At 42.3% G+C, this 24,686-nt stretch overlaps 1 protein-coding gene across 2 annotated transcripts in view; it reads left to right on the forward strand.

The window, feature by feature from the left end:
* The window catches only part of vps33b (VPS33B late endosome and lysosome associated), a 49,804-nt gene extending 26,226 nt beyond the window's left edge, over window positions 1-23,578 (forward strand). Inside the window, exons 10-23 of one of the 2 annotated variants that reach the window (XM_072282157.1) lie at window positions 910-987; window positions 2,800-2,873; window positions 4,395-4,481; window positions 5,024-5,114; window positions 6,441-6,584; window positions 8,104-8,168; window positions 9,762-9,816; window positions 10,383-10,429; window positions 13,632-13,764; window positions 15,913-15,986; window positions 16,962-17,063; window positions 17,619-17,694; window positions 19,172-19,288; window positions 22,229-23,578. In XM_072282157.1, the coding sequence (XP_072138258.1) occupies window positions 910-987; window positions 2,800-2,873; window positions 4,395-4,481; window positions 5,024-5,114; window positions 6,441-6,584; window positions 8,104-8,168; window positions 9,762-9,816; window positions 10,383-10,429; window positions 13,632-13,764; window positions 15,913-15,986; window positions 16,962-17,063; window positions 17,619-17,694; window positions 19,172-19,288; window positions 22,229-22,308 (1,223 nt within the window). In that variant the 3' untranslated portion in view covers window positions 22,309-23,578. The remainder of the gene's footprint in view (window positions 1-909; window positions 988-2,799; window positions 2,874-4,394; window positions 4,482-5,023; window positions 5,115-6,440; window positions 6,585-8,103; window positions 8,169-9,761; window positions 9,817-10,382; window positions 10,430-13,631; window positions 13,765-15,912; window positions 15,987-16,961; window positions 17,064-17,618; window positions 17,695-19,171; window positions 19,289-22,228) is intronic. The other variant, XM_072282158.1, reaches the window with a different exon arrangement.
* The last annotated feature ends 1,108 nt before the right edge of the window (window positions 23,579-24,686 follow it).

Below are 24,686 nucleotides of genomic sequence, written 5' to 3' on the forward strand. Positions count from 1 at the left end.
TTTTGAGCTCCAATTGGTCTAATCATTCATCTCCATATACACCCTAACACTGCAGACTGAATATTGTGGTCTTTTGCCAGAATCAGTGATAAACAACGCATCACCCAAAGAAAACCTGACTGATTTCTACCCATCACAGCCAAGGGCATCAGAAATGGAAGCGGGATAGGCTATCTGGCCTCAGACACACTAGTGCCAGCTGATGATGTTTTCTGCATCCATTTTCCCCCATGGATGCTAATGACAGTTGTGATATATATACTGTCTTCCTGACTAAAATCCCCTTTAGTGTCTGTGGTCTTCTTGGGTCACTCCTCACCGTGGAGACACAAGTGAGTGCAGATGCTGGAATCTAGAGTACCAAGCTGCTGGAGGAGCTCGGCAGGGTGAGCAACACCACCTGCGTGTGGCAAAGGAATTGTTGACTTTTTCATGATGAGATATGATGCAGAGCTTGACCCTAAACATAGACATTTCCTCCCCCGCAGATGCTGCTCAACCACTGGGTTCCTCCAGCAGATTGTTTATACTCCTTACCATGTTAGGCAGTAAACCCACTGCACTGTGAGTAGAATGGAATTAGCAGTGGCAGCATGGTAGCTTAATGCTATTGCAACACCAAAGACCCAGGTTCAATTCCTGCCAAGTCCGTAGGAGTTTGTACCTCCTCCTCTTGACGGCTTGGTTTCCTCCGGGTGCTCCAGTTTCTTCCCATAGTTAATTGGGGATCGTAAATTGTAGTGTGACTAGCTTGGATTAAATCAGGGGATTGCTGAGCAGTGAGGCTGAAAGAGCCGGGTGGGCCTATTGCACACTGTATCTCAATAAATAAATAAATAAGATTGTCTGGAAATTCCATTTCCCATTATTGTCAGGTTTCACTTTCAGACGTATGTGCTTTCTCTGCAGATGTGGATTACGTTAGCCCCATGTGTTCGCAAGTTGTTTATGAGGGACTTGTGGATGATGTATTCCGAATCAAATGTGGTGGGTAGCTTTCTCCTGTACTGTGTGTTGTGTTCCATTGCTAGCTGTGAGCTCGCTACATACTCTTCCTTTTCCTCACAGAATCGACAGGGAACAATGGTGGGCAAAGAAGGATTGAGTAGACCACGTGTTAGAGACTGAACCTCAGTACTTGTGAAAGGTGTACAGCCACCTTTTAGAGTACAAGACATCAATTAAATAAATTATATGGAAATACATACACTCAGTTGCCTCTTAATTAGGTACACCTGTACACTATTAATGCAAATATCTAATTAGCCAATCGTGTGGCAGCAACTCAATGCATAAAAGCATGTAGACATGGTCAAGGGGTTCACTTGTTGTTCAAACCAAATGTCAGAATGGGGAATAAATTTGATCTGGGTGACAATTTGGCCATGCAATGATTGTTGGTGTCAGACTGGGTGGTTTGAGTATTTTATAAACTGCTGATCATCTGGGATTTGCATTTACAGTAGTCTCTAGAGTTTACAGAGAATGGTGCAAAACAAAAAACACCCAGTGAGTGACAGTTCTGTGGGCGAAAACTCCTTGTTAGTGAGAGAGGTCAGAGGAGAATGGCAAGACTGGCTCAATCTGACAGAAAGCTGACAGTAACCCAAATAACCTCACATTACAACAGTGGTATGCAGCAGACCACAAATATACACATATTGACCACTTTATTAGGTACAGGAGGAGCCTAATAAAGTGGTCACTGAGTGTACATGTAAGTGACAGGAAAGGACCAAGAAACTGATGATAAGTGGCGACAGAGGCGTGATGTACTTCAGCTCTGCCTCCGAGTTTCACCATTGTTGAAGATATCCCATCAGGAATTGTAAATGTTTCCCGGAGGGCTTACTTACTCATTGCAACACAGGGTGGTGCAGGACTGGGCCATTAGGCATATGGACAATCATGTCTTTTTCAGTTAAATTATGAGCAAATAATATGATTTAGTGATGTTAGGTGGAGAACTAAAATGAGTCAGAATATTGTGGTTGAGTGGGCAGGTTGGGCCTCAGTTTTAAGACTGAGCCCAAAAGATGATGCTTTGGAAGTCGAACCATCTCTGTTAGATTAGGGTGTAGAATTGTTATCTTTCTTGTAATTTAACTTCCTTATGCTTGCTTATAGTTTTTTAAATAATCACCTATTCATGTGTAATTGTTCAGTCAATTTTCCAGTAATTGTGGTCTAGCAGATTCTGTATTTTTTAGAAGCTTCTCAGTTTTTCTGTTGCAGGTGTCACACAACTTGAATCTGGTTATTTTATAGGTTAATTGTTGTCACTGGAATCTGGTTATCTCTACTCAGAGTATGAGACAATCACCACTGCTTTTTCTTTGTTTTCGTCTTTGTTCGTTCTTTGTTCTTGTAACACTTAATAATGTGCTGTAACCACCCACTTTATGCCTCATTCTTGCCTTCTGAAGAACCTCCGAATGCAAATCACTATATCTAACATCTTTGTCCGAAAGTTGTTTTTGAGTGCTACCCAGTGAACTGGTGTTGCGGAATGGGGTATTAAACTTTGCTATTCTGACACTCACAGATGAAGATAGTGATGTGGGTGAACAGAGAGTTGTATCATGGCCTAGGTCCATGTTTCCCTGGACAGACAAGGGTAGGATGCCAGGGGACTGAATGGAATTAATTTCAGATTGTTGTGTTGGTAGACTTTCAGACTGGATAGGAACTTGAGGAGTCCCACTTTTCACCTTGCTGTCTCACAGTGTCTTGAACTACAGGTCTAGAAAACAAATCTGCTTCTCTAATAAATGAACTGGAATCTTTGATGAATTTCAGGGAGTGTGGACTTTGGCTCTGATGTAACATCTTCAGATAAAAGTGTGAAACTGTTACTGAACTCCCAGGATAAGGTGAGAGAAACCTTTAAATGGTCATGAAGCTAATACAGTTACTTCAAACTGCATTACAAACCAAGCATTTGATGGGGAAGTAATAGCTGTTTAACCTCTACACCTGAGTGGAAAATAGCCTTGTTGTGTATGCAAGAAGCAAGAACTACAATTGAGTATAATTTTACTCAATCATGTTAGTAACGGTACATGCTGGGCAACTTACAGTGTTGGAGCTACAGACCAGGCCTGCTGACTTGGAGTGGATATTTCAAGTCGATGCATATTTGGCCCATGCCCAAAAGGGAGTGCCTCCTTCACACAGGAGACCCTATTGATTCACCATACAATTAATTGGCCACATGTGCACTCAGCACTTTCTCGCAATTGTTCTGATACAGTATGTCTAGTACCACTGAAACTGTTGGATTTGTCACCCTTCCTAGTGTTTCCTCTCACCACTCATTTCACCAGAAAAATGTCCAAAATACAACCTGGCAACTCTGTCCTATTTCTGATTTCTTGCTTGCTTGATTAAATTTTGTCAGTGCCGATGTTCAGAAAGGAATGCTCCCTTAGAGGTGTTACACCACTGAGAAGATTCTGATTCTTCGGGATCAGTAACTTTTGGCATTTCATGGAATACTCCCCGGTAGCTCTGGAAGATGGAACAGAAACAAGGTGCTGCACAAACTCAGCAGATCAGGCAACATATATGAAGGGAAATCTCACTTCATTCCACCACCTGGCTTCACTGATCACCTTCTAGCTTGTACTCCAACCCCCCCACCCACCACACACCATTCTGGCACTTTCCCCCTTCCTTTCCAATCCTGATGAAGGGTCTTAGCCTGAAACATCGATTGTCTGTTCATTTCCATAGATGCTGCCTGACCTGCTGATTTCCTCCAGCATTTTGTGTGTGTTGCCCTGGATTATTCAGATCCTTCATCTGGACTCTGGACTACTCTAGACACTCGGATTACTTTTAACCACTCAGTGTCACATCTTTATTTTTGTTTTTTTTTAAACTTGCAGTTTAATGTTTTGGGCTGGTCAAGATACAGATTAGGGTTCTGCCCTGCAAACGTTATATTTTGATAGAACTGAACAGAGCTGATTATGTTATGTCTATTATCTAGTTATGTTGGTTAAAATTTATATTAAACCAGTACTAAAGGAATAATCACTAAGTGTGCAAGAGAAGTTAAAGGGAATGTCATGGATAGATGTTACAATGAGGATTGTGTTTTCCCAAGAATTACACTGTTCCCAATAACCTTTTTTGGGCCAACACCTTTAATCCATTCATTCACCATATCTTCTTGTCCCTCCTCCTGAAACATGCTAGATCATCTCTTGTATCCACTTCTACCCTCTGCTTTGGCAGTGTCTCTAAAAACTGAGACCTTTTGAGTGAACAAGTTTGGGTCTTGTGATTGTTAGGCGATTGAAATGTGTTCCTTTTTTTACTTTGTCATGTATTTTCAAATCTCAGCAAGAAGTTAAATCTTTTATGTACACTTGTTACTGCTTTTCCAGATTTTCAGAGAGATTCGGAATGAACACTTCTCCAACGTGTTTGGGTTCTTGAGTCAGAAAGCAAGAAGGCTCCAAAAGCAATATGATGTGAGTATCAGTGGAGGAGAGTGGGAGGAACATTTTGCATTTATGAACTGTATTTTGTTAGCAATTAAAGGTGTTCCTATTGAAACAAAGCACCAAGGGTCTGCATTAATACCTCTCTGAAGATAAGTTACTGACCTTTACCAGCACCTTCCCAAATTCAGAGTGGAGTAGAGCTGGCAACGGGATTCTTGGCCTCCACTGAGGTAACATTTAGTAACTTAAGCAGAGGGTGGAAATTTACGATTCCTTGTCAGATGACTCTTGTTAGTATGGAGGAGAAAGACGTAGCCAGTATTTATCTAGAGATACAGCACAGTCACAGCCTGTTCTGGCTCAATGAGCCTGTATCACTCACAACCTTGTGACCAATTAACCTGCTAAGCTGCATGTATTTGAAATGTGGGATGAAACTGGAACACCATGCGGTCAGGAAGAGAACGAAGAAAGAAAAAGCCCCTTCAGAAGTTATGGTGAAAAACTTCACCATAGGAAAGGAGGGCACAGTCAGGGTGTGAATGAGCTTGGTTTGTTGTTCCACGCAGAAACGCCAAGGGATGGACATTAAACAAATGAAGGAGTTTGTGTCTCAAGAACTAAAGAGCTTGAAGCAGGAGCATCGATTATTGAGTCTTCGTAAGTACCTAAGGTCAGCCATTCTGTGATACACAAGAGCACTCTGCTGCTGTGGTTAATTGTTGGTGTCAGGATCTGCACTGACTGAGAAAGTATCTCATTGTCAGAAGTGTAACTTAGGCTGAGTGAACAAAGACTATAACATTAGTCTATTGTGATTACACCAGGATTAGACATCTGGAGTCACCACTGCCTTCTAAAAACACACACATCATATATTACATCCCATATTCTCTCACATTTTATCCTGAGCTGCTGTTTCCAACCAGTTGTTCATTTTGGATCTCTCCGAAACACTGTACAGCCAACAACAGGTGTAAATAAAAGATTCAGTTTCTTTCTTGCTGAGATTTGAAAATGTGATGAAGGTAGAAATAAACATTTAGCTTATTGCCCCAAACTTGTCCAGCCAAAAGGTCGCAGCTTTTGAAGACATTGCTAGAACAGGGGGTAGAAATGGATGCAGGAGTTTATCTAGTGCGTTCCAGGAGAATGGTCAAGAAGATATGAAGGTGCTGGCAAAAAGATTTTTGGGACCAGTACCATTCATGAAAAAAACACTAATCTCCACTGACCACGCTGTTACTTTTGACCATTCCTGCACAATTAGTGGTTTAGTTACCAAGGTTCATTGACAGTGGAATTACTTAGTCTTCACCTTCTGGCTCTAATACATTCCCTCCCTCCCCCTTCTCCTTCTATAAATACAAAGCATCACAGCCTCTTATGGAAACACTGATGCCCAGGAATGGAAAAGGCTACAGAAAGTGGTGGACACAGCCTAGTCCATCCCTGGCAAAGCCCTCCCCAGCACGGAGCAAGTTTACATTGAGAGCTGCCACAAAGAAAACAGCATCCATCATCAAAGACCCTCACCATCTAGGCCATGCTGTCTTCTCACTACTACCATTGGGCAGGAGGTACCGAAGCCTTAGATCCCATGCCACAAGGTTCAGGAGCAGTTGTTACCTTACAACCATCAGGCTCCATTCTGAACTAATTTTAAGACCATCTGACTTACTTTCAATGACCCTTTACAATTCATGTTCAGTATTAATTTCATTTTTACAGATTGTCTTCTGCACATTTGTTTGTCAGTCTATGTAGAGTTTTTGTAAAATTCTATTATGTATTTTCTATATATGCCTGCAAGAAAATGAATTTCAAAGTAGTATATGGCAACATATATGTACTGTAATAATAAATTTACTTTGAACTTTGAAACTTCCCAGTATCCCCTAAAAAACAGCTGGGTTTGGTTTATAATTAAAGTGTAAGTAAACTCTGGACTTGCTGTTTTAAACCCTTTGTTCCTTTTCCTCTCAGATATTGGAGCCTGTGAGTCGATCATGAAGAAGAAAACAAAGCAGGACTTTCAGGAGTTGCTGAAGTCCGAGCACGGTGCGATTCAAAGAGAGGAGCTCCGTGTTTATTGTGGCCAATCCTTTGGAAGGCCCAGGATCCAGAAGGGTGATGCAGAGTGGGAGGGAAGTTGGGTTGGTGTAGAAGCAGTGACAACTGACTCCAAACTGGGACTTAGAAAGCCTGAAGCTATAAAAACATCGAACATAGAACAGTGCAGCGCAGTACAGGCCTTCGGTCCACAGTGTTTTGCTGACCCCCTAACTACTGTAAGATCAATTTACCCCTTCCCTTCTATATAGCCCAACATTTTTCATTCATCCATGTGCTTATCGAATAGTTTCGTAAATGTCCCTAATGTATCTACCTCTACCACAGCCTGTGACAGGGCATTCCACACATCCACCATTCCCCGTGTAAAGTAAAAAATTTACCTTTGATCACATCACCTTAGAAATATTAGCTTTGGGAAAAATCTTTGGCTATCTACTCTTTCCACATCTCTTGTCCTGTACACCTTCAACAAGCCACCACTCATTTCCTTCAACCCAGAGAGAAAAGCCCTAGTTCGCTCAGTCTATCCTCATAAGGCATTCTCTCTGATCCTGGCAGCATCCTGGTAAATTTCCTCTGCACTCTCTCTGAAGCTTTCATATCTTTCCTATAATGAAATGACCAGAGCAGAAAACAATATTCCAAGCGTAGTCTATCCAGGATTTTATAGAGCTGCAACATTACCTCGTGAGTCTTGAATTCAGTCCCCCAACTAATGCCATACACTTTCTTAACAACCCTGTCAACTTGTGCTGCAACTTTGAGGGATCTGTGGACGTGGACCCTAAGAGCCCTCTCTGGGACCAGAAGCTGAGAACTTCCACACTTGGAGCTTCCTGGGAAGAATGGGCTTAAGGAGGTGATGCAGTATCTGCACAACTTCCAACAGAGGTCACTCTGCTGAAGAACCTCGTGAAAGCCTGATTGCAAAGGGAAAAACTTGGATTTGGAAAGAATCTGCAAGAACTTGTATCAGAATTTACAGATGTATGAAATAAACTTTACAGTGATAAATGTTTTCTCAAAAGCACAAGATATTCTGCAGATACTGGAAATCTTGAGCAGCACACACAAAATAGTGAAGGAACTCAGCAAGTCAGGAAGAATCTATGGAGGGGAATAAACAGTCAACATTTCGGGCCGAGACCCTTCAACGTGACTGTCAACATCTTGGGCCAAGCCCCTTCGTCAGGATAGGTAAGTCCTGATAAAGGGTCTTGGCCAGAAATGTCAATTGTTTATTCCTCTCCATGGAGTCTGCCTGACTTGCTGAGTTCCTCCAGCATTTTGTGCATGCTGCTCTGAATGTTTTCTCCCCAAGACTATCAGCATTCATTGTCAGGGGTGTCTCATTTCAGAGGGATGGGGCAATAAATTCTATCTTTGTCAGTAATACCCAGACCCCAAAGATGAAGAAAAAGTTAATGTGTTTGGAGATAAAGATAGTGCCTTTGGTCTTGTTGTATTGCCTGGAAATCTTATCTGAACACATGTTCCGAAGGCTAATTTGAGTTTTATTCACTTACCAAATTGCAGTTTGTACTCAGTTTATTGACTGACTTCTCCTCCTCAGCACTGTTGGAAGGATTCGAGATCAGAGAGAGCACCAGCTGCATTGAGGAGCACATTAACAGGCAGGTACGTGTACCCAGTGTATGTGATTTGAGGTGACTCCAGCACCCAGTGTAGGCAAATAGAAGTTCAGCTGCTGAGGTCTGCCTGTTGCCCAGCTCAGGAACTACTGAGTCCCAGCCAGGCTAGGCACCACTGCAGCTCGAACCATTCTGTTTCGGTCACTTGGAAGTCCAGAAGAAATACTGGTTTGAGTTATGCTGATAAAACAGATCAGGAAGTATGCTTGAATAGTAGGAAGTTTTCTGTTACAAATGTGAAATTGTAAGTGATTGTTCCATAAATAAATTGGAAAAGACATTCATCAGATTAAGCAGACATCAGTACTGGGCATGTTGTTTCACAATTGGGCTGAGGTAAATCTAAACTGTCTCAGATATAAAGTTTCTCGGTTAAGAGTCGGTATCTCATTCTCTGAAGCTTAATTAGCTTTTTCATGAGATCATAACTGATGAATTGTAACCTGTGCTCTGTGTTCCCACCTACCCCCAGTGTCCTTTCATGAGCCTCTTGCTTGTCTTGTCAAGAATCTATCAATCCCTGCCTTAAAAGTATGTCTTTTGGAGGAAAAATAGTTCTGGAAATTCTTCACCCACCAAGAGAGAGAAAAATCGCCTGACTTCAATGTTAAAAATCATATGGACTCATTTAGGGACTATTAGTTATTGTCATTTCAGTTAAGACTACCTTTTGAAGGTTTGCTAAGACTTCAGCAGTTTGGCGAATAAGGTCAGAATTGGGTTTATTAGCACTGACATATGTCGTGAAATTTGTTATTTTGTGGCAGAAGGGCAGTGCAAGTTGCAGTAAGAAATATATTTTAAAAAATAAACAAGTCGTGTAAAAATAAAACAAAAAGTGAGCTAGTGTTCATGGACTATTCAGAAATCTGATGGAAGAAGCTGTTCCTAAAAATCTGAGTGTGTACCTTCAGCCTCCTGTGCCTGCTCCTTTATGGCAGCAAAGAGAAGAGTATGTCCTGGATGGTGAAGGTCCTCGATCATGGATGCCACTCCCCTGAAGTACCACCTCTTGAAGATGTAGATCATTGATTCACTGCTGGTTTATTCGGTGTCTTCAGTTGTTACTGCCCATGTACCAACAGAACTGGCTCATAGTAATGAGGAAAGTAAGATTGGATTCCTATTCCTGCTAGTCAGTGTCCTCCTGCATATAAAAAGAGACTAGAACCGTAGAACACTACAGCACAGAAAACAGGCCATTCGGCCATTCTAGTCTGTGACTAGAGTCAGGCTGTATTTTTTATTAGCCAATAGGGAAATACAGTGCAGAGAGAGCCATTCGACCGACCACATCCATGCTGATCCTTGTGGCCATCTACACCAATCTCATTTACTTGTGTTAGGTCCATGTTCGTAAGTGTCTGTTCAAATGTCTCTTAAACAGTGACTGAAAAGATCTCACACCAGTGAGAACGACTTCGGCAAATATGTTTTTGGCTGGATGTTAGGGAAAAGAAAACCTCTAGCAGAAAATGACAGACTTCCGCAGCAGGCATTTTGCATTGTAAAGCCTGTGTGCTAATATTTCCCATACACAGCCCATTTGTTTCTGATCTCTCCTGACTTGATTTTTCAGATTTCTCCCCTTGAGAGTCTTCGGCTGATGTGTCTGCTTTCACTAACAGAAAGTGGTGAGTCAGAAACCTTCATAAACCATTCCATGAGTGGGGATGCAGTGTGGTAAAGTGCATATGGTTCCTAAGGCTGTCATAGCTGTGGAGGTTTGGGGAGGGGTATAGTGGGGATAAGCTCCCACTAACTATTAAATGCTCCCAATGGCGTGAATCTCAAACAGCCTCTGACAACCAAGTCTAGCTCCTGACCTTCCCGTGTCTATTAGTTACTGAGCCCAGTGGAACCATTTCTACCGACAGGAGAAGGTGTTACTGGCACTTTAAAACCAGTCGCTCTGGGCAGATAGGCCTCGTCAGCTGTGGTTGTCAGCTCATCTAGGAGAAGGAAAACTCTGATCTTGAAGCTATATCTACAGCCAGTTTCTCCCTTTTCCTTTAGAATACTGAACACATCCTTTAAATTCTCGTTGGTTACAGACGTGGATCTTGTCAGGAATTAGTTTTTCTTTCAGATATTATCAGTTCAATGCAGAGGTTTGCTAAGCATTACCATACAGAGTCAGGATTTCAGTATTGTCAGTTCTTTTCTGATCACTTTCTTGTGTATTTGTATTTTCCATCAGGTCTGATTTCTAAAGATTATCGATCATTGAAAACACAGTATCTGCAGGTAAGTAAAGGAAAAGATTACTGCTACAGGAACATTTGTGGGTGGGACATCTGGGACGATTGGCAGCTTTGGGAGGTTTATGGTGGGACTTGTCCCTGCAATCCTACCACTCACATGTCTGTGGATTGAGTGTGAAATGTTAACCAGAGAAGACTGAGCCACTAGCCTTTCCTTGATGATTTTAGGATCATTTATTTATTTATTGACATACAGTGCAGAACAGGCACTTCAGGCCCTTCGAGCTGTACCATGAGTAACCCCCAATTTAACCCTAGCCTAATCATGGGACAATTGACCAAGACCAAATAACCTATTAACCCCTACGTCCTTGGACTGTGGGAAGAAACTAGAGCACCTGGAGAAAACCCACGCAATCCACGGGGTAAATGTAAAGACTCCTTACAGATGACGTCAGAATTGAACTCCGAACTCCAACGACCCAAGCTGTAATAGCGTTATGCTAACTGTTACGCTACCATGGAACTGGGATAAAACCCATCAGGGTAAATATGATGGTATGGCAGAGAAAGCGAGAGAAAGACGTGTGTGTGTGTGCACGCAGGCTGGTGGAAGGAGAGACCGAGGAAGGGATTTTAACAGGGAGGAAGAGATGGTAAGGGGCATTAGGAAGGGGTGAGGAAAAAGTGCAGAGAAGGGAAAGAGTGAGGAAGAGTTTTAGGAAGCAGGGAGAAAGCAGATGAAATTTGGGAGAATGTGGTCTGAAGGGAGAGAGTAAAACAGTGAGAAGGATGACAGAGGAAGAGCTGGGATACCTCAGATACCCCACAGACACTGTCTCTGGAGTACATTTGTCTTTCCTAAGAGTGATGATAGGTCGATGCCCCTCATTAATGTGCTGAGAGTTCAACTGGGAAAAGTGTGAAGTGATACACTTTGGAAGTGATCCATGTCCACAGGTCCCTGAAATTCCTTCAAGTCGATAGGGTGGTTAAGAGGGCATATGGGGTGTTGGCCTTCATTTGTCAGGGGATTGAGTTCAAGAGCCACAAGGTAATATTACAGCTCTATAAAACTGGTTAGACCGCACTAAAAATACTGTGTTCAGCTCTCATTGCCTCATTATTGGAAGGATGTGGAAGCTTTAGATAGGGATTTACTGGGATGCCGTCTGGATTAGAGAGCATGTCTTACAAGGAAAGGTTGAGTGAGCTAGGGCTTTTCCCTTAGGAGCGAAGTAGGATAGGAGGTGACTTGAAAAGAGGCATTGACTGAGTGAACTCCACCATGAATGGTCCCGAGCCAGGCTGCGACATAAGGAGTGTTGGGTGTGGGGCCAGCAACCCCATTCCGTAAAAAAACAAAGCTACAGGAACACCAACAGAAGCTCCAAAGACCTCAGCCCTTGGAGAGAAAGGGTCATCGCCTAGAAGGCATATGAAGTCATACGGTAAAAGTGGAAGCCACAGGGCTGTTCAACTTCTATCGGCCCAGGACAGACTCCGGCGAGCCGCTGTCAGTGGCCTACGTCCCAGTAGAAGTGATGGTTTTAAGAAGAAGAAGAAGATGACAGAATGGACATTTTTCCCCAGGGTGGAAATGGCTAATATGAGAGGGCATAATTTTAAGATTGAAGGGAAGTGTAGGAAGGAATGTTAGAGATGGGTTTCTTATAGAAAGAGTGGGGTGGCGGCATATACATTAAAAACATTTAAGAGACTTGTAGGTAGGCAGGTGGATGAAAAACAACTGGAGGGCTACGTGGAAGGGAAGCATTAGATTGATCTTGGAGTAGACTGGCTGGCACAACATTTTGGGCTGAAGGGCCTATATTTTGCTGTAACGTTCCCATGCTGTGCGGTAGTGCTGTGGAATCATATTTAGATGACCAGGCTGGTGCAAAGCTGAAATTACAGTTGTCAAAATCACGTGGAGTTGCATACTTAAGCCCCATCACCCCTGCTGAGGTATAGGCTGCCGACTGGCTCACTGGAGTCCTCAGTCCGAGGCCAATTTTTCAGGTTGTCTCCAGATGTAGCCCATCTTCTTGGTGTATCCTTCCTCTCCCAGGGATGAGGTCTTTGGAGCTTCTGCTGGCGTTTCTGTAGCACGAGGTTTTTATGGAATGGTGGAGGTAAATCCATGTGGAACTGATGACAGTGCTGTTAACGGGACACTACACAAGACTCAACAGGCACCTCCAATCATTTAATTGACACGGTAAATGTTAGATGAAAGTGACACCTGGAAGCTGAGATGGATCGATGCGTGGTCTACACAGCAGTGAAGTTGACATAGTGATCTGATACACAATCCAGCTTTAATGTGACTGGAGCAAACAGTGAGTTACTGTACAGCTGACTTCGGCTTTCCATCCATTATTGATCGCTGTGACGTAGTGGAAATGTGCACCACGTTATCCATGTCCTCACGTAACATTAGGAAACTTATTTATTTAGAGAAACAGTGCAGTATGGAGTAGGGCCTTCTGGCCCACCGAACTGCGCCACTGAACAAGCCACCTGATCACAGGGCGTTTACTGTGACTGGTTAATGTAACTAACAATTAATATAATACAAACTTTCTTACGGAAGAACTGAACTTGGAACTGTGGCGGCCCAAGCTGTAATAGCAAGCACTAATCACTACGCTACTGTGGCACCCTGATTTCATAAGTTGGCCTGTAATGAGTGGATTATAATGGGAATTTAAGGACCTGACTTCTGGTTTACTCTGTCGGTAGTAACCACGTAATCCAGTTGTAGAATGTTATAGTATTGACACAAAACTTTAGCAGGCCCATTGACGAGTTTATCTTTGCTGTAGGTTTTGTTATTGATTAAGGTCATTTAGTCTAACGGCTGTTTTGATATGACTGGTCACTGTGGGCGGCACATTAGGGTAGTAGTTAGCGTAACGCTTTACAGCACCAAATGCAAGATCGGGGTTCAATTTCCGTTGCTGTCTGTAAGAAGTTTGTACGTTCTCCTCATGCCTGTGTGGGTTTCCTCTGGGTGCTCCAGTTTCCCCTCACATTCCAAAGGCATATGGTTAGGGTTAGTGAGTTGTGGGCATGCCACGTTGGCATCAGAAGCCTGGTGACACTTGTGGGCTGACTGCAGCACGTTCTTGGGTTGTGTTGGTCATTGAGGTAAACCATACCTTTCATTGTGTGTTTTGATGTTCATGTAAATCTCTGAATCAGTGTGATGTGTTGCTCAATTCTGTAATGTGTATCCGCAGAGTTATGGATATGAGCATCTCCTGACATTTGCCAACCTGAAACAGATAGGACTGCTGACAGAGCAGCAACCTGGAGAAACACTGACAGCGATGGAGAGCACCGTGGGGAGGCTGGTGACGGACAAAGCAGTGGGTAAGGAGCCAGTGTGACAAATTCTGAGTCTTATTTTCTCCCGACCTGGGTAGGGATTTGGTGAGAAGGAATTTGAAGATAATTGTTTAAATGACTAGTGGGAAGTTGTAGAATACTTTTTCTTATCTCTGTGAGAGATGTGGGAGTGGAGCTCACAGCCTGAGTGGGTGGTGGAGGCAGAAAGCCTCATCAGAAACAGAATCAGGTTTAATATCATTGACATATGTTGTGAAAGTTGTTGTTTGTGGCAACAGTACAGTGCAATACATTTAAAAAATCTATAAATTACAATAAGGAATATAACCATAAAATTAATAACTCGTGCAAAAAGAGAGAAAGAAAGGTGAGGGTAGTGTCCAGGGGTTGGCCCATTGTCCATTGAGAAGGAATTAGCCTAGTGAATCTCTTTTGGATGACCTCCAATGCAGTTTATCTTGTACATGGTACTCTGGGTGTGGCTTGGTCAATATCCTGAACAATTACATTAATACTTCCCTTTTTCTAAATGCCAAACCTCTTTCAATTAAAGATAATATATATTTTGCCTTTCTCATTTGATGCATTTGCCTGTTTGAACCATATGTTTATTTCTGTGATCTTATTTATGCTCTGTCAGTTTGCATATGACCCAGGTAATAACCGGGGGATTACCATTAATGGTTAAGCTTTACATTGTTGCTTTATGCTTCTCATTAGCTGTTAGTAGAAAATTATTTCTAGTCCTTTCCATGTAGTTAGTGCCAATATGGACTGTGAAAATTGGATCCTCCCCCATTTGCATAAACGTGAGTCCTTAACTGTGCAGACATCATAGCCCTTGGAACTCTGCCTTTTCCCCCATCTGAGCCATCTCCTTCAAATGCTGCATTACTCCTCCCTATATATTTCTTTATATTGGGAGGTCAGTGGTAGAAAGGCTGAGCGAGCAGCTTCAAGTTCTTGGGCGTCAACGTCTCACAGGATCTGTCCTGGGCCCGTCAAGTTGATGCAAGCTGGAAGAAGGCATGACAATGGCTTTACTTCATTTGGAGTTTGAAGAGACTTGGTACGTCACCGAAGACTCCAGCAAATCTCTACAGATGTTAACATGGAGAGCAGTCTGACAGGTTGTATCACTGCCTGGTTTGGAGCGGCCACTGCACAGGATTGAAAGAGTCTGCGGAGTGTCGCAGGTTCAGCCAGCTACATGATGGGCAGTAGCCTCTCCTCCTTCAAGGACATGTTCAAAAGGCAATGCCGCAAGAAGGCACCATCCATCATCCAGGACCCTCATCGCCCCCTTATGCCCTCTTTTCATTACTGCCATCAGGGAGGAGGTATAGAAGCCTGAAGATGCACATTTAACATTTTTGGAACAGCTTCTTTCCCTCTGCTGTTGGATTTCTGAACAGTCCATGAACCCATGAATGCTACCTTGTTATTCCCCTTTGGCACTTTTTAAAAATTGTAACTTTTAGTAATGTTTTATGACCTGCACTGTATTGCTGCCACAAGTTTCACAACGTACAGTATGTCAGTGATAATAAACCTGTTCTGAATATGATTCTGAAATTCAAGAAAACCTGCACTTCCACTCAACTTTGAGCCGACACACATCTGTGGCCATGAAAGCCCAGACAAGTGCACACACGGTAATGACGTGCATGGACAGCTGCACACTGTTATGTTTTGCAACTCCAGAAACTAATCAAAAGAAAGACATGATTGCCGAGAATAATGTGTCTACTTCATTTTACTTTAGTGAGGTGTACACATATGAGGTGGTGGCGTGATAACGTATGCCGTTCACATACAACTCATAATGACTCGTGTAAACAAACAAAGAATGCTTAATTAAACAATATATTTTATTGCTCAAATATTACTGAAATGTTAGATACACAACACACACACTAATCTGTGCTACACTGTCTTGATGGTCATATTTCAGTGATAAACCTGATTCCGATTCTTTCACTTGTTTCACTGGTGATGTACTACCTGGAGTAGGCTGAGCTGTGCTTGACAGCAGCGTGATAGACTTTCCTGGCATCTGACCACGGTCACGGAATCTCTAGTACTGAGCTGCCGCAGAAACCTGTTTATTACTAGGCTTATCTGCATTGTGATTTTATATAATTAAGTAATATTAATTGTTTTACTTTTCAGGGAAATTGACTGATGCCTTCTCATCTCTGGCCAGGAAAAGTCATTTCAGAGCCTTGAGCAAGCGGCTAAATCTGGTAAGGATCCAAACAAATTGTCTGCTGATTTGGGACGATGTTTAAAAGGAGATGTGCCAAACACAGTGGATGGGTCCTGTTTGAATTTGTTGATCTTTTACTTTTACTTTATACTTTATTGTCGCCAAGCAATTGATGCTAGAATATACAATCATCACAGCGATATTTGATTCTGCGCTTCCTGCTCCCTGGATTACCAATGTTAAGTATTAAGAATCAGTAAATATTAAAAATTTAAATTATAAATAGAAAATAGAAAAATGGAAAGTAAGGTGGTGCAAAAAAACCAAGAGGCAGGTCCGGATATTTGGAGGGTACGGTCCAGATCTGGGCCAGGATCCATTCAGCAGTTTTATCATAGTTGGAAAGAAGCTGTTCCCAAATCTGGCCGTATGAGTCTTCAAGCTCCTGAGCCTTCTCCCGGAGGGAAGAGGGAGGAAAAGTGTGTTGGCTGGGTGGGTCATCTAAGTTAAAGTGATGGTTTACCTCAGTGACCCTTTGCTGGGACTGAATGGAGGTTGCTGAGCATTCTTCGTTGACTGCAGCTGAGTACACATCTAACGATACCCAAAATGAAAGAGTGGATAGAGTCACAGAGTTCAGCTGCACAGAAACAGGTGCTTCAGCCCATCAAATTCCTGCCAAACTATTATTCTGCCTAGTCCCATTGACCTGCACCCAGAACTTAGCCCTCCTTACCCATCCCATTTTCACTGGTTTAATGTTTGCAAATTTTCTGATTTTCTTTTTAGTACTTGGATATTGTAAACCTGTCCAAACTCAATCTGCAATAGCGTGGAAATTAATTGCATCTAGAAGCATACTAATTTTTTAAAGTATTTTTTTTGGTATAAGATAAGATACCAAATCTTATATTATCTTATTGTGATAAGATACATTCCATCCATCTCTACACCTCGATGTATTTTATTTTCTGTATCAGAGCTTTTGGTGTCATCTCCCATCTCTTGACAGATACCCCGCACAGAGGAAGAATATGATTTGAAAGTGCCACGAGACATGGCTTATGTATTTAGTGGTGCATACACTCCACTGAGCTGTAAGATCATAGAACAGGTAAGTTGTGGACAATCTGGCTTTGCAGCCCATACACCTAAATAGTGAAGAGAATAAACCTGTCCAATATTGTACATGTGGAAGGCTAATTCTGAAATAATCCCCTATTTAACTGATTCGTACAAGGCTGTATTTGAAACGTACTTCTTTGGTTTAATTTGTTAGTGTGACTGTGGAGTACTGCGTAGGACTGCCATTTTGTAGATGCTCCTGGCTCACTTCGGACTCCCAGTGCTTCTAGCTCTGATTTACCATTATCGGCATTGTTCTAACTGGCCTACTGAAAACTAACCACACCTTTTTGTTCCCCATCTGCACTGCCCCTTCCTCCAGCTCCCTATATCCCTGTCCATCGTCAAAAAAGCACAATCTTCTTCTCAACTTGTGTTTAATCATGCTCTCCACGTATCTATTACTTCAAAGATACTTTCCCTTCTCTCTGTTCATATTGTTCCTCCAGACAGTCTGCTAGGATACATGAATGCAGGGTGCTCTCCCCTCCCTTCTCTCTGTCACTATACCCAGGTTCAGCACAGCATAATTTTGTGTTGTCAGGTGCTGGAGCGTGACAGCTGGGCAGGAATGGAGGAAGTGTCGCGTTTATTAAACGGCAATGAGTTTGTCACCATTGGTAAGTGTTTGATAGTTCTGGACAGTGGGCTGTCTCTAGAATGTGTCATGCTCTGATAGCGGTTTCTGCCCGTTATCTTGTGGAACTAGTAGGGTACACCTTGAGGGCATTAGCGCCCACCTGGCAATTCCTCTCTGACTCTGAACCACAAGAGACTCTGCGGATGCTGGGAATCTTGAGCATCGCACACAAAATGCTGGAGCAACTCAGCAGGTCAAGCAGCATGAATGTTTATTTCCCACCATAGAGGATGCTGCCTGACCTGCTGAGTTCCTCCAGCATCTTGTGTGTGTTGCTCTCTGACTCGTTACACTTTATATACTGTATGGGTAGCTCTTGTAGATGGCAGAATTGGACTTGGTTGGTGTCTCCAATTAATTGTTTGATTAGTTATCTATTTATTTACTTATTTATTATTATTTGTTTTTGTATTTGCACAGTTTGTCTTCTTTTGCACATTGGTTGCTTGTCAGTCTTTGTGTGTAGTTTTTCATGGACCCTATTGTATTTCTATGGATGCCTGCAAGAAAATGAACTTCGGCTTAGCATTGGGTGACATATACGTACACTGATAATAGATTTACGCTGAAATTTGAACCACTGGAGTACAGTGCAGCTCTCTGCTGGGGTTCACACACAGTTTCAAACTATACCCATGACAGCTATAGTTTCTTGGACGCTTGTGTTTACGTTGGCGGATTTATTTCTCTTGAGAAGATGGTAGAGAAATGTTGCGGTTTGGACCATTGTGTATTCTTGAACTAAATGTGTTCTTGGGATGTTGGGAAGGGAGCTAGGGGTCGGGCTTTACTGAAGTGAAATAAAGAACTACCAGTCCCCAAAAAAATTGGTTGAGACGCAAGAGATGCTAGAAATCATGGGCAACACAGACAAAATGCTGGAAGAACTTCACAGTTCTGGCCACATCAATGCAGAGAAGTGAACAGTCGACATTTTGGCCTGAAATGTTGACTGTTTATTCCCCTCCATTGATGCCGTTTACCTATTGAATTCCTCCAGCATTTTGTGTGTGTTGCAGTGGAAATGGTGAAGTTACTGGAGCTATATCTGTGAAAATTAAATTCAATAAATATGGAATAAAAAGCTAATCACAGCACTGGTGAGCATGAAAATACTGCAGTTTTGTTAAAAATCTCATTCACTTCGTTGTTAGTGCAGAGGATACAATTCACTGTACGTTCAATGTACATGTGATAAATAGATGAATCTGAAATCGGACTCTTTAGTACCCTTCAGGAAAGAGAATCTGCCAACCTTTTCTGGCCTTTTTGTAACTCTGGACACTCAGCAACATGGCTGAATTTCTGTCTGACGAAGACAGCAACCCCCTCAGTTAGGATTGGGCATCTTCATCAAATCCTTGCACACATGATGGGTGAATAAACACAAGTGAGAGATTATGTGGCCTGATCTTGTGTTGTGGTCTCTGATGTTCTGTTCTTGTCTCTCTCTGCAGAAAGAACCGATGGCACAGCATCCAGCAGCAATGCACGCCGGGTCATTCTTGTGCTTTTTCTTGGAGGCTGTACATTCTCAGAAATCGCTGCACTGAGGTTCCTGGGCAAAGAGAAAGGTAACAAAGAGAGAGTTGCAATTACTCTTTTGGAGAAACTCAGCAAATCAGTGAGATCTATGGAGGCAAAGGGGTAGCTGACATTACAGGCCAAGGCCCTGCATCAAAATACAAAAGTTAACTATTCCTTTGCCACCTCAAATGCTGCCTGACCTGCTGAGTCCCTCCAGAAACCTGATTTTTTGACAAGAGTTAGCTTGGGTCAGCAAATAGATATCTTTTCCCACTTCTGAGTGAAGTGAGAAGCTGTGGTTTAAATGATATATGATAGAGGGAGTGTACTTCTGCAATAGTGAGTTATAAGGGTTTGGGAAATAAGAGATGAGGTATTCTGAAAGCAATTAGCTTTATTTGTCACATGCACATCAAAACATACAGTGAAATGCGTTGTTTGCATCAACATATGTCATAGTCTGAGAATGTGCTGTGGGCAGCCCACAAGTGTCATCACACTTTTGATGCCAGCATAGTCTTTTGAATGGCCCCATGTGGTCACGGGGGGGAGCGTACAAACTCCTTACAGACAGCAAGGGGAATTGAGCCTGCATCACACACACTGTAATAGCTGCTATGTTGACCTGGCCTGTCATCAGAGCCACCAGTACTGTGCCCCTCCTGGTACACTGTAGAGCAGCGGTCCCCAACCACAGGGCCGCGGACTGGTACCGGGCCACAAGGGAACGATATGATTTGGCGATATGCGTCAGCTGCACCTTTCCTCATTCCCTGTCACGCACTGTTGAATTTGAACGCACGCGAGGTCATTACCCACGCGTCATCCATGTCAGCGCGGGAAGAAGATGAACTCCTCGAGCTTGCAAATGACGGCGGGCTGAAAGTTATGTTTGACATAACATCTCTGCCGGCATTCTGGATCAAAGTCAAGGCTAAATATCCTGAGATAGCCATGAAAGCACTGAAAACGTTGCTTCCATTTCCAACATATCCCTGCAATAAATGCAACGAAAACTAAATTGAGGAATAGACTGGACATAAGGAACCTCCTTGGAGTATCGCTGTCTCCCATCACCCCTCGATGGCACCGTCTTGTTGCAGGGAAACAAGTATTCAGCCCAGGGCTCCCACTGATTCAGCGATATTGGTGTGTTACAATGACTTTATATGTTCATACGGGGAAAATATATGCTGTGTGTTTAATATCCAAACACTACTTAAAATGTTATGATGCTATTGACTTATAACTTATATAACCATATAATAATTACAGCACGGAAACAGGCCATCTCTGCCCTTCCAGTCCGTGCCAAACGCTACTCTCACCTCGTCCCACCGACCTGCACTCAGCCCACAACCCTCCATTCCTTTCTTGTCCATATACCTATCCAATTTTTCTTTAAATGATAATATCGAACCTGCCTCTACTATTTCTACTGGAAGTTCGTTCAACACTTACTTCAAGCTCCCCTGTCCTCCCCTGATAATTGACTTATCACTATATTCATGAGAGGAAAATACATTATATGCTGGGTGTTTAATATTAAATTCGTTAGATAAACCCTTTCAGAAACGAAATTGAGTGCATTAGCTGCTGATCACCTATATTCCGATCGTGATTAACACCCGCCCCCCCCGATCAGAATTGGCAAAAATGATTTGTAGGAAAAAATCGCGCATGCGCACTGGTGCCCACGCAAGGCCTCATGGTCATTGTAGGTTTTCCTGGGGTAAACAATGTATTTGACTGCACTCTTGTCCGTTGGCAACCCTACACCAGCCCCTTCCCCCGGGTCGGCCGATCCGCAAGAATATTGTCAATAATAAACCGGTCTGCGTTGCAAAAAAGGTTGGGGATCCCTGATCTAGGGGAATGTAGGACCACAAGGAATCTGTGCTGTTAGAAGCTGCCAGATTCAGTCTCTGGTCTGCACTGAATCTGTCTTGCCCAGATCAGAAGGGTGGCTGATACAATTGGTTAATTCCAGTTGCAGAAGGGAAACATGGATTAATGTAATTCCTAGGAAAAAACATAGATGCCCTGAGGAAAACATACCATGTTGGATTGCTGTGATTGGGAACACTCTGCCTGAAAGGGCGATGGAAACAGATTCAGCAGGAACTTTCAGTCAATAATTTCTAAAACAAAGTTACACAAGATTAGATGCTTGAGATTATTTGGTTAGCTTTTCAAAAGATCAGCATGTGTGCGATACCTGGTGGGTAGGGATGGAGCAGGAGGGGATTCACCCATTCCCACCCCTATTTATATAGAGTGAGGGTGCCTCAGACTTTTGCACAGTACTGTATATTGGTCAAAATAGGAAGATATTTGGGAAACAGAAATAAGAGTACATAGCTTTGTATTAGATCAGTATTAAGCGTTATTTGGTAACTGGAAAGACACAATATACAGTGGTGTGCAAAAGTCTTAGGCACCCTAGCTCTATCTATATATATAGCAATACAAAAAAAATTACTACACATTACAATAAGAAATAAACCAAATAAACAAGTAGTGCAAAAACTGGCCTAGTGTCATGGGTTCCTGGACCCTTTAGAAATCTGATGGCAGAGGGAAAGAAGTTGTGCCTAAAACGTTGAATGTGAGTTTTCAGGCTCCTGTACTTCCTCCATGATGAGAAGAGAGTGGTGAGAGTCCCTTCTTGAGGAATTGCCTTTTGAAGATGGTGGAGAGACTACTGCCTGTGCTGAAGCTGGCTGAGTTTACAACTCTCTGCAGCTTTCCTAATCCTGTGCGTTGGAGCCTCCATACCGGGCGATGATACAACTTGTCAGGGTGCTCTCTCCAGTACATCTGTAGAATGGCTAATCACGAGGCAAGAACCAGTAGACATGCATGTATGGAACTGTGCTATATTGTATCTCAGTGGTTTGACTTAAAGAGTAAGGAAAGGAAATTAAAATGATATTTTATGCTAATATTTGACTTTAATTGAACATTTTCTTGTTAATCTTATACAGGATATAAGTTTGTTTTTGTTACCACGGCAATCACAAACAGTTTTCGGATGCTGGAATCTCTGTTGGAAACACACGTGTAAAAGTACATCAGCCATTTCCAAGCAAGACCTCAGTGAAGGAACTGTGCAGAGGATGGTGGGGGAGGGGTGGGTTGATGAGACTGCTTAAAACTAGTAATAAATGCAAAAGCAAAATCTCCCTTGACCCCTTCTTAAGTCAGCTGGATGGAGTCTTGGCAGTCAAAGTCAAGTTCTGAAGGAACTTTGGACACGGCCCGAGTATCTCCATCTTGGCTACCCTTTTGGTGCCGATAAGTTGGATACACAGTGTGAGTAAAGAGCTCAGTTTACTTACCGCCAATTCTTTAATAGGTAGGCAGAAAAATTTATGGATGCAACTTCTGTTTCAGGGAGTGCATGATATATAGTGATAAACAAGGTGCAATTACCTGGGCAGAAGCCTTGAAAAAACTGGATTTGAATAGCAGCAAACAGAAACATGAGGAAATAGGAACTGGCCTCTCAAAGTGGCTCTGTCGTTCACTAAGACTGTGGTTGATTTGCCTGATCCCAGAATCCATGACTGCCCTAAAGACCATTGGGACAAGTTTTGGGATCGGCTTAAGTTTGGAGATCAGAAACATAAACATCTCTTTATTTAGCACCTAAAGTCTTCATTTACATGAAGTGTTGCTGGGGGTTACTCCTTTGGAAAATGATGGAGATCAGTTTGGGTACAAGAAGCTGCCACAGATCCTGACCAGCTAATCTGGTTTTGATGAAATAATGTTTGAGGGATAAAAGTCTGATTGACACTGGGAGACATCACTGCTTTTCACTTTAAATAGTGGTGGAGTAGGGCTGTCTCACTAAATCTTTGATCACAGAGGTGATAGGATATCAAAACCTAATACAACAGATCATCCACTTTGATGCCAATTGTAATTTATTTGATTTCAGAAAAATGTGCCAGAATTTTTTACGGTAACACATGGTGTAAAAAGGGGAGAAATGATAGAGGAAAGTAATTTGTTTCATCTGAACCAAGGTCTGCAGTGAAACAGTCTGTTGTAATTCCATTTTCCTGCCCCTCTATACTTATTCATTCCTCCTCTTAAAATCAAAGTGTATAACAATATGAAATGTTAGATGTATCAGTTACCTATTCTGAATCAAACTAGCAGTTACAATAAGATGTGCGATCTCAGCACAACCAACAGGAATCACTGTCATGTTTCTGAGGACTTTTGTCTGTAGAGTGCTAGCTTTAAAACTATGAAATCACACTGTGCACTGATCTAAACTATTTTATGTACACAATGTGACAATAAAGGAAAAACGTTTTATTATACTTGATAGAGGCTGACATCTGAAATTCATTTCTCCAAAAGGTGGTTTAATTGAGGCCCTTTCGTTAGTGATTTAATGTCTCAGAAAGGCATCATCTGCAGCACTCCCTCAGAGTAGCTCAGTGGAACTTCAAGGCAACCACGCCACCAGATGAGTTGATGGAGACTGTCCCCCTCCACACTACTGAGAAATGGCTGGTGTCCACTGCCTCACCATAGTAGGCACTACTCAAATCTTTAGGTGGCTACTCAATTATGATGGATTTTCCATCAGCAAGTTTAAGGATGTGCGTGTTAAACTCCAGAAGGTAACATCAAATGTTAATCACAATTTCACATTTTCTTCATGAAAATATTCAATATACACGTCTTAGGCAAAGGCTGACTTTGCCAGGAAAACTGGCTAAATCACCCAGGGTTTTCAAGAATCAATTATTAGTATTTACTGTAGTTCAGTGTATGATAAGTGGGCTGCATCCCATGTGAAATATTGAAATATCTATCACCCACCTGCTCTTGCTCCACTCCTTTTCCTACTAGCTATCACCTCTCTTTTCGGAGGGGTCTTGGCCCGAAACGCCAACTGAACTCTTTTCTGTAGGTACTGCCTAGCCTACTGAGTTCCTCCAGCATTTTGTGTGTGTTGATCTGAGACATTGACTGTTTCCTCCATGGATGCTGCTTGACCTCCTTCTTTGTCATGCTCTTTTAAAAATTCAAACCTCCTACCTTTTTCCAATTACTTATGGTTTTAACTCTCCTTTGTTTTACACTGTTACTTAAATACATTACATCTTTTGCTCAAGACATTACTATGCGATTGCTTTATAATGGGTTGGCAACCTTTTTGCCTCTGTGGGCCGGATCACGTATTAATGAGCAGACGGTGGGCCAGATAAATGCCATAAAAAACTTGAAATATGGGAATTATCCATTTAAATACACCTAGTTGTGTTTTGCCTCAAATTAATGAATAACATATGCTAGAAAATCATTTGTGCTTAACCAAGGATGCCAATTAGTAATCAAAGAACTCAGTCTGGTTGCAATTTATTTCAATCAAGGCATCTTTTGAATCTATGAAAAGGACAAAGAATCTTTAAACATAAA

Source organism: Mobula birostris, chromosome 18, assembly GCF_030028105.1.
Source record: "Mobula birostris isolate sMobBir1 chromosome 18, sMobBir1.hap1, whole genome shotgun sequence".
Lineage (NCBI taxonomy): Eukaryota > Metazoa > Chordata > Chondrichthyes > Myliobatiformes > Myliobatidae > Mobula > Mobula birostris.